The 13585-nt window shown below is 43.4% G+C and overlaps 1 protein-coding gene across 7 annotated transcripts in view; it reads right to left on the minus strand.

Moving 5' to 3' along the window:
• The window catches only part of ralgapa1 (Ral GTPase activating protein catalytic subunit alpha 1), a 382583-nt gene that overhangs the window by 313519 nt on the left and 55479 nt on the right, over positions 1 to 13585 (minus strand). For all 7 annotated transcript variants that reach the window (XR_010975714.1, XM_068039277.1, XM_068039282.1 and 4 more), the window contains exons 4-6: positions 12265 to 12322; positions 5900 to 5943; positions 5332 to 5509 (exon numbers count right to left, since the gene is read on the minus strand). Coding sequence is in view for 6 of the 7 variants with exons in the window: in XM_068039277.1 (XP_067895378.1) it covers positions 5332 to 5509; positions 5900 to 5943; positions 12265 to 12322 (280 nt within the window). In the remaining variant the exon portion in view is untranslated. The remainder of the gene's footprint in view (positions 1 to 5331; positions 5510 to 5899; positions 5944 to 12264; positions 12323 to 13585) is intronic.

Here is a 13585-nt window from a genome sequence, read left to right on the forward strand (position 1 = left end):
AGAGAGAGAGAGGAGAGAGAGAGAGAGAGAGACCGACCCCCGAGAGAGAGGGAGAGACTAAGCTCAGTCTGTGGAACGTTTGCTCTGTTTAGATCAGACAACTGAAGGCCATTCTGGCTCATTTGAATTATCATCGTCCCATTCATTTCAAAAATGTCTCGGTCCCATGGCTCGGGCCATGGGGATGGATACAATGGTAGAGCTGCCAATTAAACTAACTAATCAACCTCTTCTTTGGCCTCCTTATCTCGAGAGACAATGGGTAAGCGCCTGGAGGTGGTCAGTGGTGTGTGGAGCAGCACCTGGAGTGGCTATAAAGGCCAATTCTAGAGTGAGAGGATCTTCCACAGGTGCTGCAGAAAAAGTTGTTTGTCGGGGCTGTTACACAGTTGGCTCTCCCCTTGCGCTTCTGTCTTTTTTCCTGCCAACTGCTAAGTCTCTTCGACTCACCACACTTTAGCCCCACCTTTATGGCTGCCCACCAGCTCTGGCGAACGCTGGCAACTGACTCCCACGACTTGTGATCAATGTCACAGGACTTCAGGTCACGTTTGCAGACGTCTTTAAAGCGGAGACATGGTCGGCCGGTGGGTCTGATACGAGTGGCGAGCTCGCTGTACAATGTGTCTTTGGGGATCCTGCCATCTTCCATGCTGCTCACATGGCCAAGCCATCTCAAGCACCACTGACTCAGTAGTGTGTATAAGCTGGGGGTGTTGGCCGCCTGGAGGACTTCTGTGTTGGAGATACGGTCCTGCCACCTGATGCCAAGTATTCTCCGGAGGCAGCGAAGATGGAATGAATTGAGACGTCGCTCTTGGCTGACATACGTTGTCCAGGCCTCACTGCCATGGAGCAAGGTACTGAGGGCACAGGCTTGATCCACACGGAACACAAAAGTCCGAGTCAGTGCGCCATTTTTCCCACACTCTCTTGGCCAGTCTGGACATAGCAGTGGAAGCCTTTCCCATGCACTTGTTGATTTCTGCATCTAGAGACAGGTTACTGGTGATAGTTGAGCCTAGGTAGGTGAACTCTTGAACCACTTCCAGAGCGTGTCGCCAATATTGATGGATGGAGCATTTCTGACGTCCTGCCCCATGATATTCGTTTTCTTGAGGCTGATGGTTAGGCCAAATTCGTTGCAAGCAGCCGCAAACCTGTCGATGAGACTCTGCAGGCACTCTTCAGTGTGAGATGTTAAAGCAGCATCGTCAGCAAAGAGGAGTTCCCTGATGAGGACTTTCTGTACTTTGGACTTCGCTCTTAGACGGGCAAGGTTGAACAACCTGCCACCTGATCTTAGTAGCTTTGGTGGACATCCAGTCTTATCTAGTCTGAAGAGACCACGTCTGCTGACGAGGTCAAAGGCTTTGGTGAGATCAATGAAAGCAATGTCGAGGGGCATCTGTTGTTCGCGGCATTTCTCCTGTATCTGACGAAGGGGGAACAGCATGTCAATGGTTGATCTCTCTGCACGAAAGCCACACTGTGCCTCAGGGTAGACGTGCTCGGCCAGCTTCTGGAGCCTGTTTAGAGCGACTCGAGCAAAGACTTTCCCCACTATGCAGAGCAGGGAGATTCCACGGTAGTTATTGCAGTCACCGCTGTCACCTTTGTTTTTATAGAGGGTGATGATATTGGCATCGCGCATGTCCTGAGGTACTGCTCCATCGTCCCAGCACAGGCAAAGCAGTTCATGTAGTGCTGAGAATATAGCAGGCTTGGCACTCGATTATTTCAGGGTAATGCTGTCCTTCCCAGGGGCTTTTCCGCTGGCTGGAGAATCAACGGCATCACTGAGTTCTGATTTTGTTGGCTGTACGTCCAGCTCATCCATGACTGGTAGAGGCTGGGCTGCATTGAGGGAAGTCTCAGTGACAACATTCTCCCTGGAGTACAGTTCTAGGTAGTGCTCAACCCAGCGGTCCATTTGCTTGCGTTGGTCAGTGATTGTGTCCCGATTTAGATTTGAGGGGGGCGATCTTCTTGATGCTTGGCCCAAAAGCTCTCTTAATGCATTCCTCTGATGTTTCCGGTGTCGGAGGCCAGCTGAATATGACTGCATAGGTGTTGCCAGTAGTCATTTGCGCAGCGCCTGGCTGTTCTTTGTGCAGTGCTTCCAGCTGCTTTAATTGCTACGGATGTTAACTCGCTGGGGGCTTTCTTGTAGTTCAACAGTGCAATGCGCTTGACAGGTTTCAGCTCTTCAATATGAGATTGAAACCAGTCTGCATTCCTCTTCGAACATTTGCCGTAGATGTTCAAAGCTGACTCATAGATGGCGTCTCTGATGTGGGCCCACTTGGTCTCAGCATCCCCTGTGGGAGTGTTTTGAAGGGCTGTTGCAAGTGAATTTAGAAATTTTTGTAACAGCTGTGGATGAGAAATTCTGCTCGTGTTGATGCGTGGGTGGCCCTTCTGCTTGGAATGATGCAACTTCTTTGGTCTGAATCTAACCTTGCTGCACACCAGGGAGTGGTCGGTGTCGCACTGCGGAAGCTGCGTGCGATTTGAACACTGTTTAAGGAGACTCGCCTTGTGACGATGAGGTCTAGCTGGTGCCAACGACACGATCTTGGGTGCCTCCATGAAACCTGGTGACAGGGTTTAGTGTGAAAGAACGAGTTGGTGATGCAGAGGTTATGATAGGTACACAACTCAAGCAGTCTCTGTCCATTCTCATTCATCCTTCCAACGCCATAGCGCCCAAGGCAGGAGGGCCATGAGTCATGGTCAGCCCCAACCCTGGCATTAAAGTCCCTCAGTAGGAACAGGTGTTCGGTGTTGGGGATGCTACTAATGATATTATGGAGTTCCTCGTAGAACTGGTCTTTAGCTTCAGGTGGGGAGCAGAGTGTTGGAGCATAGATGCTGAGTAGGTGTACTGGACCAGAGGTGGTGAGCAATCGGTTGGACAGTATGCATTCCGAGCCATTTGAGGGAGGCTCTATCATGCTGAGCAAGGAGTTTCTGATGGCGAAGCGCACTCCATGCTGTCTTGGTTCTTCAGGATCCCTACCCTGCCAGAAGGTGGTGTAGTCTTGCTCTGCTGGAGATCCACTCACGGGGAGGCATGTCTCCTGAAGTGCTGCAATGTCCACATTGAGTCTACTGAGCTCGTTGTTAATGATGACGGTCTTCCGACAATCGTTGATTTGTGTAAGGTCTTCCGACAGGCCAGGACACACAGTTCTGACGTTCCAGCTTGCAAAGCGAAGGGCTGGTACCTTCTTTCATGTTGTTTGGTGCGGTGTTGCAGTCCACTTTTCGGGAAATGCAGAAATCTCCGAGCCATCTCCCGCGGGCGCTTTGAAGTTGCGGCCGAGGAGCCGTTCGTGGCTTTTTGCGTGTTCGGGGCACCTTTACGCAAGCCTTCCCCTCTGTGGTAAACTTATTTCCCTAGGGTCCCGCTGCTCCTTCTTCTGTACAATGGACTTACCGCACGCCGTGGCCGCGGACTCTCTGGATGGTGTAGACAGCAGGAGCGGAGATCAAAGTATCAGCTGTACTTTGCAATTTCGTCCGGATTTCGTTCAATTTCATTGAGAAAACAAAGAGCAGGTATGGCTGGGGGAGGGCAGTGGGCCCAGGTAACATAAACTAGCTGTTAGCTTGTAGTTAGGGCTAAAATGAACTGATTAAAGAGCAGGGGAGTTTAAACAGTTTAAGAGGGTAGATTGGGGGAGAAAACACTAAGAATGGGAGCAGATGGCCATGGATAGAGTTGAACAGCAAGGGAGCTTCCTGGGGAGCTTACAGCCCAGGAGCCATCAACCTGAGTGAGGGCTAAATAGTCAACTTCCAGTCCAGCTACAGGACAAATAAAAATTACATGTTCACAATTAGTTGGTACGATCTTCAGAGATGCCTGTTCACCTCAGTAAGAGCGCTGACTAAGCTCACAGCCTTGGCTTGACTAAATGACAGGGTAGATCAAATAAACTATTTAGCTCAAAAATAGCGACAGTGATGTGTTCAGCTTGTTATTTTATAACTTAATTTCAGTGCAAGATGAGATTTACTATATGCTGTCCATTCAGTTGTGGACTATAAAATAAAATAGTTTGATAATAGGTAATTAGCCTCATATCACCAAAGTATTAATTAGTCCACCTATTGGTAGATTGGAGAAGTGCACAAATTACATGCAAGGTTCACAATATCCAGTCCATGTGTCACATGATCTTGCTACAGCCTGGGTGATGCCATCATACATGATGATATTGGACAGTACAAGTGAACTTCTAAAGCAAAACAACAACAAAAAAAATCAATCAAGTTGACAAAACTTGATACACCTGCCCCAATTCAGACTTTCATCACATGGAGCCCCTGTGGACCTCCAATGCTGGCACTGGCTAATTGGAATAAACTATTAGTGCAATTTTCCAGGCCACACATTTTATTGGACAGCACTGAATGAAGAATGATTACAAATGATCTGCGTGCATAAACAATTGCATTTTAAAATGTGACTTTAAAAGAGCTGAATAATTACATTCAAACTGAGATAATATGCAGCAACAGAACTTGGCAACAGCAATTTTCACTTAAACTCACTGAACAACTTCAAGATTGAGAAATTTAAGTTGTATTTACAACAGACCCCATGCTATTTACACTACTGCAATTAGTCTGATAAAAAGCATTTCTTGATGCAGTCCCCTGGGAGTGTGCAAATAATGCCTCAAGAGTTTACTTTTCTGATAACAGTTTAGTTTTGTTTCAAAACTATGTCTAAATATATGCAATACCGGCAGTTTTAGGTTTACAACATTAAATGGATTGCTAAATTTTAAATCTATTACATAACAGGCTGAGGGTGACCTCACAGAGATCTTCAAAATTTAAGAAGGAAGCTAGCTAAGCATGTGAGGAAGAAGGGAATAGAGGGTTATACTGATAGAGTTAGATGAGGAAGGATGGGAGGAGACTTAAGTGGAGCATGAACACCAGCATGAACTGGTTAGGCTAAATAGCCTGTTTTTGTGCTGTATATTCTGTGTAAACTGTTGATGAATCAGTCTTTAAAACTGGTATTTAAAAAGTTCTCATTTGCTGATTTACAGTTTCACAACATGCATTCCAAAAGGAGGACTGATTAATACTTTGGTGAAATTAGGCCAAATATGAATTATTAAGCTGCTTTCTTTTAATGTCAATAGATACTTTTAATGCAATCAGATTAGACTTGGAAGCATTATTGCATTTAGGTTGATTGAGATATGGAATTTACGACTACATCAGTACCACACAGCAATGGGAGAAAAAAAAATGATGAACTTCAAGATACTAGTGAAAAGCCATCATAGAAAATGCAGTTCTTACTTTCTTGAAGATGAAGAGGAGAGTTAATTAGATTGTCCAGTGTTCGAGGCCCATGCTCTGATGGTAGAGGTGGGAAACCAGGAATAAGGCAAGCAAAAATCAGTAGCTGTTCTTCAGTGCAATTGTTCTGGAGTGCTTGCATCCACAACAAAAAGAGGCGTACACCTTCTCTTCGAATCTGAAAGATCGAAAATTAATTCATTTTTTTTTAATGATTACAAATTTAAATGCATGAAAACTTGTTTATTATTTAAACACTTTATTACAATTAACTTTTTAAAAAATGCTAAACCAAGTGTTGCTCACGGATCTCATGAAACATTTTCATTATTTAAAGTACAATTTATACTCAACTTCTTCAAAGGTGCTTTTTAAAAAAAAAATTCAAAACAAATTTAATACACCATAAAACAGGCATTCGCTGAAGACAGCAAAATAAACCTGGGATAACCAAATCTTCGGAAAAAACAGTAAAATTAGGAATAAATACAAAAATGCATGAAATCACACTGGTTTTCACGACATTTCTAATTATATCTTTAAAAAATTGTTTAAAAATATGCAAAACCTTTAACGAGTTCCCAACATGAAGGAGTTTCTTTAAAATCAAGCCTGCAAAAGAAAAAACATTTGCAACATTGAAAAAAAATTGGAAACACAGTATAGTTTAAGGACAAAATGTCCGAGCTCTCAGTCAGACTTGGTACATACTTATAATCAAGTCCTTGGCATTCTCTTTTACTCTTGGTGACCTTTGTACCCTCTGGCATCACTTTATTGCCAAAAGGAAGAGAGACCACCTTTCCTTATAAAATGTTGCACTATTAAATTATTGTTTTAAAAATATATATGCATGCAGACATAAATATTCATTTAAATATAATTTTCAACTGCCCTTTTTCACATTACTGAAATGACTTCCTATGTTGAAGACTTGATCCAGAGATATCCAGTGGATACAATCTTTAAATCGCGTAAATAAAAATGAACAGATTCATACCAACTGATATTTCCTCAGTACATTATTAGCCATAAAAGACTTCTGTACTGTTATATAGCTGATCAATGTTACAGATGTGATGTAAGTGCACTAGTGCTGATTGTAAATGAACTATTTTTAGAAAACCTAGGATGGAAATATTTGCCATAACAGACAAAAATATGAACTGGAGGGAGTATACCCTGATAATAAAGGATGACCCAAGTCGAGGAGTGAGGAAGGTTCTTGGCTCAAAAGAGCAAGAAATATAATCAGTATGAGTAGAGATAATAACTAGGGTCAGAAAACACTGGAAGAAGTAGTTTATAGGGCCCCTAACAGTAGCTATGCTGTTGGACAGAGTATTAAATCAAGAAATAAGAGGAGCTTGTAACAAAGGCAATGGAATAATTGTGGGGGATGTGCATCTTCAGATCGACTGGAAAAATGAAATTGACAAAAGTAAATAAAGCAGCTCAACACCACCTTCTCCAGGGCAATTAGGCAGCGATGCCCACATCCCATGAATGAATTTTAAAAAACATAATTAAGAGGGGGAGTTGGCTAAGGTAGATTGGGAAATTAGATTAAAAGGTGTGACAAGAGATGAGCAATGGCAGACATTTAAAGAGATATTTCATAATTCCCAGCTAATTTGCATCGATTTAGAAATAAAAACTCCACAGGAAAAGTGATCCATCTGTGGCTAAAAATGTGAAGGATACTATTAAATTGTCAATATTCTGAGTCTCTTCTTTCAAATAAGAGTAATCCTGAGATTGGGAGTGTTTTATATTCCAATAAAAGATGAAGAATTGAAATAAGGAAGGGGAAAAGAATGAGAGTAAACAAGACAGAAATATAAAAACAGATAAGAGCTTCAAAAAGTATGCAATAGGACGAGAGTAGAGAAAGTATATGTGGGTCAAAGAGGCCGAGACAGGAGAAATTATAATGGGGAGTAAAGAAAGTGGCAGAACAAAACATGTTTTAATGTCGAAGACACTAAAAACATACCAGAAATAGTTGGGAACCAAGGGCTTAATAAGATTGAGGAACTTAAAATAATTGTTTTTTTAATTCATTCCTGGATGCGAGTGCCAACATTTATTGCCCATCCTTAACTGCCCTTGAGAAGGTGCTGGTGAGCTGCCTTCTTGAACTACTGCAGTCTTGGTGCACCCATAGTGCTGTTCGGGGTGGGTGGGAGCTCCAGGATTTTGACTCAGCGACAGTGAAGGAGTAGCGATATATTTCCAAATCAGGATGGTGCACGAGTTGGAAGGGAACTTGCACGTGGCAGTGTTCCCATGTGTCTGTTGCTCTCAGTCTTCGAAGGGGCAGAGATCGTGTGTTTGGAAAATGCTGTCAAAGGAGGATTGGCGAGTTGCTGCAGTGCATCTTGTATATGGCACACACTACTTCCCCTGTGTGTCGGTGGGAAAGAGAGTGAGTGAATGTTTACAGTGGCGGATGAGTTGCCGATCAAGCAAGCTACTTTCTTGCAGTATTTGAGGGGTTGCATATGGTACTGAACACTGTGCAGTCAACGAACTTCCACACTTCTGACCTTTTGTTGGAAGGAAGGTCATTGATGAAGCAGCTGAAGATGGAATAGCCTAGGACAGGACCCTAGGAACTTCTGCAATGATGTCCTGGGGCTGAGACGATTGGCCTCCAACAACCACAACCATCTTCCTTTGTGCTAGGTTATGACTCCAACCAGTCAAGAGCTTTCCTCCACCCACCACCCGATTCCCATTGACTTCAATTTTGCTAAGGCTCCTTGATGCCACACTCAGTCAAATGCTGCTTTGATATCAAGGGCGGTCACTCTCACCTCTGGAATTCAGCAATTTTGTCCATGTTTGGACCAAGGCCGTAATGAGGAATGGAGCAGAGTGGCCCTGGTGGAACCCAAACTGAGCATCAGTGATCAGGTTATTGCTGAATAACTGCTGTTTGATAGCACTGTCGATGATACCTTCCATCACTTTGCTGACTGAAAGTAGACTGATGGGCAGTAATTGGTTGGAATGAATTTACTCTGCTTTTTGTGGACGGGACAAACTTGGGTAATTTTTCACACTGTAGCTGTACTAGCACAGCTTAGCTGTGGCGTGGCTAGTTCTAGAGCACATTTCTTCAATACTCCAGCCGGGATGTTGTCAGGGTCCATAGTTTTTGCCGTATCCAGTGCCTTCAGCCATTTCCTGATATTACGCGAAGTGAATCGAATTGGCTGCAGACTGGTATTCGATGCTGGGGACCTCACAAGGAGGCAGAGATGGATTATCCACTGGATACATCTGGCTGAAGATAATTGCAAATGTTGCAGTCTTGTTTAATTTTGCATTGGCATGCTGGGCTCCACCAGCATTGAGGATGGGGATTTTGTGGTGCCTCCTCCTCCGCTTAGTTGATTAATCGTCCACCACCATTCATGATTGGATGTGGCAGGACTGCAGAGCTTTGATCTGATCTGTTGGTTGTGGAATTACGTTACTCTGTCTATAGCACGCTGCTTCCATTGTTTAGCATGCATGTAGTCCTGTGTTGTAGCTTCACCACGTTGGCATCTCATCTTTATGTATGCCTGGTGCAGCACCTGGCATGCTCTCCTACACTCTTCATTGAGCCAGGTTGGTTACCTGGCTTGACAGTAATGGTAAAGAGAGAGATATATTGGGCCATGAAAGTTACAAACGGTGGTTGAATACAATTCATCAGCTGCTCCCGACAGTCCACAGTGCTTCATGGATGCCCAGTTTTGAGTGGCTAGATCTGTTATGAATCTATTCCATTTAGCACAGTGGTAGTGCCACACAACACGATGAAGCATGTCCTCAGTGTGAAAACAGGACTTTGTCTCCACAAGGACTGAGTACAGGTGGGAATAAACACCACAATCATGGTCAGATGCATCTAGACAGGCAGACTGGTGAGGACTAAGCCAAGTAGGTTTTTCCACTCTTGCTGGTGTTTTCACTGCCTTCCAGAGGCCCAGTCTGGCAGATATGTCCTGAAGGACTCAACCAGCTTGGTCAGTCGTGGTGCTACTGAGCCACTCAGTGATTGTCATTGAAGTCCCCCACCCAGAGTACATTCAGTACCCTCGTTACCCTCAGTGCTTCTTCCAAGTGGTGTTCAACATGGTTCATCAGATGAGGGACGGTGGTAGGTGGTAATCAGCAGGAGGTTTCCTTGCCCATGTTTGACCTGACCTGATGCCATGAAACTTCATGGTGTCTGGAGTCAATGTTGAGGACTCCCAGGGAAACTCCCTCCCATCTGTATACCACTGTGTATGACCTCTGGTGGGACTGGACATAGCCAGGGATTGTGAAGGAGGAGTCTGGGACATTCACTGTAAGGTATGATTTGGTGAGTATGACTGTGTCAGCTGTTGCTTGACTAGTTTGTGGGACAGCTCTCTCAAATTTGTCATAAGTCCCCAGATGTTAGTAAGGAGAACTTTGCAGGGTCAACAAGGCAAGGTGTGCCTTTGTAGCTTCCGCTACCGAGGTTGGTGCCAGGTGGTCCATCTGGCTTTATTCTTGTTTAACATTTTTGTAGCGGTTTGATATGACTAAGTAGCTTGTTAGGCCATTTCAGAATCAGCCACATTGCTGGAAGTCACATGTAGGACAGATGGAGTCAGGACGGCAGATTTCCTCTCCTGAAGGACATTAGTGAACCAGATGGGTTTTTATGACAATTCAGTAATTTCATGATCATTACTGAGAGTAGCTTTTTTTTCAGATTTATTAATGAGACAAACTTAAACTCCCCAGCTGCTGTGGGGGATCTTGAAATCATGTCGCTGGAGCACTAGTCCAGGCCTCTGGATCACTAATGCAGTAATATTACCACTATGCTATTGTTCCCTTAATATTAGAAAAGAAAAAGTACTGGAGAAATTAATGGGACAGAAAACAGACAAATCCCCCCCTGAACCCTATGGCCTACATGCTAGGATTCTTTTTTTAAAAAAAAGGTGGAGCTGCAGAGATAGTGGATGCACTGATTGTGATCGTCCAAACTTCTATAGCTGCTTGGTAAGTCCCAGTGGATTGTAAGGTAACAAATGCAACAGTGCTATTCAGGAAAGGAGAAAGAGATAGAAAATGGCAAACTACAGGCCAGTTAACCTGACATCAGTTGTCGAGAAAATGCTGGAATCAGTTATTAACAAAGTGGTAACAGGGTACTTCGAAAATCATAAAATGATTAGGCAGAGCCAACATGGTATACAAAAGGAAAATAGTGTTTGACAAATTTTAAGAGGTATTTTTGAGGATGTAACTAGCAGGGTGGATAAAGGGGATCTATGTAGATGTAGTATATTTGGATTTTCAAAAGGCATTGATAAGGTGCCACACAAAAAGTTGTTGCATAAGATAAGGGTTGATGGATTTGGGGGTAATACATTAGCATGGATAGGGGATTAGTTAAAGGACATAAAAGCAGAGGGTAGGAATAAATGGGTCATTTTCAGGTTTGCAAGCTGTTTTTAGTGGGATGCCATAAGGGTCATTGCTGGGGCCTCAGCTACTTACTGTACACATTATTGACTTGGATGAAGAGACCGAGTGTAATGCATTCAAGGTTGCTGATGATACAAAGCCAGGTGGTATAGCAAGCTGCTAAGAGGGCACAAAGTGTCTGCGAAGGGATAGATTAGGTTAAGTGAATGGGGAAGGTGGTGGCAGATGGGAGTATAATGTGGGGATATATGTGGTTATTCATTCATTTTGGTAGTAGGGCGGCACAGTGGTTAGCACCATAGCCTCACAGCTCTAGCGACCCGGGTTCAATTCTGGGTCCTGCCTATGCGGAGTTTGCAAGTTTTCCCTGTGACCGTGTGGGTTTCCGCCGGGTACTCCGGTTTCCTCCCACAGCCAAAGAATTGCAGGTTGATAGGTAAATTAGCCATTGTAAATTGCCCCGAGAGTAGGTAGGTGGTAGGAGAATTGAGGGAAGGTGGGGATGTGGTAGGAAATATGGGGTTAATGTAGGATTAGTATAAATGGGTGGTTGATGGTCGGCAAAGACTCGGTGGGCCGAAGGGCCTGTTTCACTGTTGTATCTCTCTATGACTCTAAAAATAGGAGAAACAGAATATTTTTAAATTGTGAAAAATATTAAATGTTGGTGTTGAGTGATTTGGTTGTCCTTGTACACAAAACATAGAAAGTTAAGTTGCAGTTACAGGAAGTAATTAGGAAGCTAAATGGTTGCTGGCTTTTATCGCAAGGGGTTGGAGTACAAGAGTAAGTAAGTCCTGCTGCAATTACAGAACTCTGGTGAGACCACACCTGAAATAATGTAGAAGGTTTTGGTTGCTGTACCCAAGGAAGGATGTACTTGCCTTAGAGGGCTGGAACAAAGTGTCAGTATATTGATTTCTGGGATGAGGGATATATGAGGAGATTGAGCAGAATGGGCCCATACTCGAGTTTACCAAAAATGGGAGATGATTTCATTGAAACAAACAATTCTGAGAAGGTTTGGCAGCGCAGATGCTGAGAGGCCGTTTCCGCTGGCTGGTGCGTCTGGAACTAGGGGGCATAGACTCAGGATAAGGTTCAGCCATTTAGGATGAGGAACAATTTCTTCACTCGGGCATGTGAATCTTTGGAATTCTCTACCCCAGAGGGCTGTGAATGCTCCATCATTGAATATATTTAAGGCTAAGACACAGATTTTTGGTCACTCGGAAATCAAGGGAGAAAGTGATTGGAAGGGAAAGTGGAATGAGGTCAAGGATCAGCCATGATCTTATTGAATGGCAAAGCAGGCTCGAGGGGCCGTAATTTTATGTTCTAGCTGAAGAGATGCAATTTGTGTTTCCTCTGTAGCCATTGTTTAACTAACACATGAACAAGACTGCTGCAGAGTTAAAAATATATTACTGGTATAATCAACATTCAAATAAGGAACTGTAAAGATACCTATGCTATGGAACTGCCATCTGCTCTGAATTCTTTCTGGAAGGTGTTGTAGAATTTTCTGCAAAAGAAGAAAATTTCAATTTGGATCAATATTTGCATTTAAAGAGAGCGTGGCTAATGAAAATACAAGGAAAATGTTCCATAAAAATTTAACTAGCAAGTTTCTGCAAAAAAAAAAGGCATGCAGCTTTACTAAGAAAACTGCAGGGGAGAGGCAGAGGGTTTTTTTATAAAATAAAGTTTAGTTCAAATTTAGCACTGAACTGCAGTTGCAAGAAGCAAACTGATTCAAACCCAGATAACCCGGGGGAAGATTTCAGCTATTTCCTATTTATAATGAAATTGTAAATGTGCTTTTTCTACACCAGTTTACAGTTTTGCTACAAATACAGAACAGTGGAAATCTCACCACCCAAAGAGTTCAAAAACACAGCCTTTTAAGCTTTGGACTTAGATTAAAAATAGAGTCCAGATTGTGCAGAGGCTCCCTCTCAATCTAGCTGTAAGGGGCTCATGAAAAATCTTCCAGCAGCCACATGATCAACAGCCTAAACTGCCCAACATTTGGTACTGAATAATATCACTAAGAAAACCCACAAACATCAGCACAAAAGCAAAATACTAGGGATACTGGAAATCAGAAATAAAAATGGAAAATGCTGAAATTATTCAGGTCAGGCAGCATCTGTGGACTGAGAAACAGAGTCAACGTTTCAGGGCAATGACCTTTCATCAGAACTGGGAAAAGTTAGAAATAGAAGAGGTTTTGGTTTTAAGCAAGTGTAATGGGGGAGGGTAGATAAAGAACTAAAGGGAAACTCTGTTGGGGTGGAAGACAGGAGAGATTAAATGATTTGGTGGCGCGGGACCAAAGGAAGTGGTAAAGGAGGTGTGAATGATAGAATGATGAACAGCTGCCACCTGAAAGCAAAAACAAGAGAAAAACGAGAGTAAAACAGAAACCCGCAAAGAAAAAGGACACAAAATGGCGGCAGGGATTATGGTCTGCAATGGGTGAACTCAATGCTGAGCCTGGAAGGCTGTAAAGTGCCGAATTGGAAGTTGAGATGCTGTCCCTCAAGCTTATGTTTAGCTTCATTGGAACACTGCCAAAGGCCAAGGATGACAAGGTCAGTGTGAGAACAAGGTGGAGAAATAAAATGATAGGCAACTGGAAGCTCTGGGTCATGCCCGTCGAGTGAAGGGAGGTTTTATTTTATTTCATTTAGAGATACAGCACTGAAACAGGCCCTTCGGCCCACCGGGTCTGTGCCGACCATTAACCACCCATTTATACTAATCCCATATTCCTACCACATCC

This window comes from Heterodontus francisci, chromosome 9, assembly GCF_036365525.1.
Source record: "Heterodontus francisci isolate sHetFra1 chromosome 9, sHetFra1.hap1, whole genome shotgun sequence".
NCBI lineage: Eukaryota > Metazoa > Chordata > Chondrichthyes > Heterodontiformes > Heterodontidae > Heterodontus > Heterodontus francisci.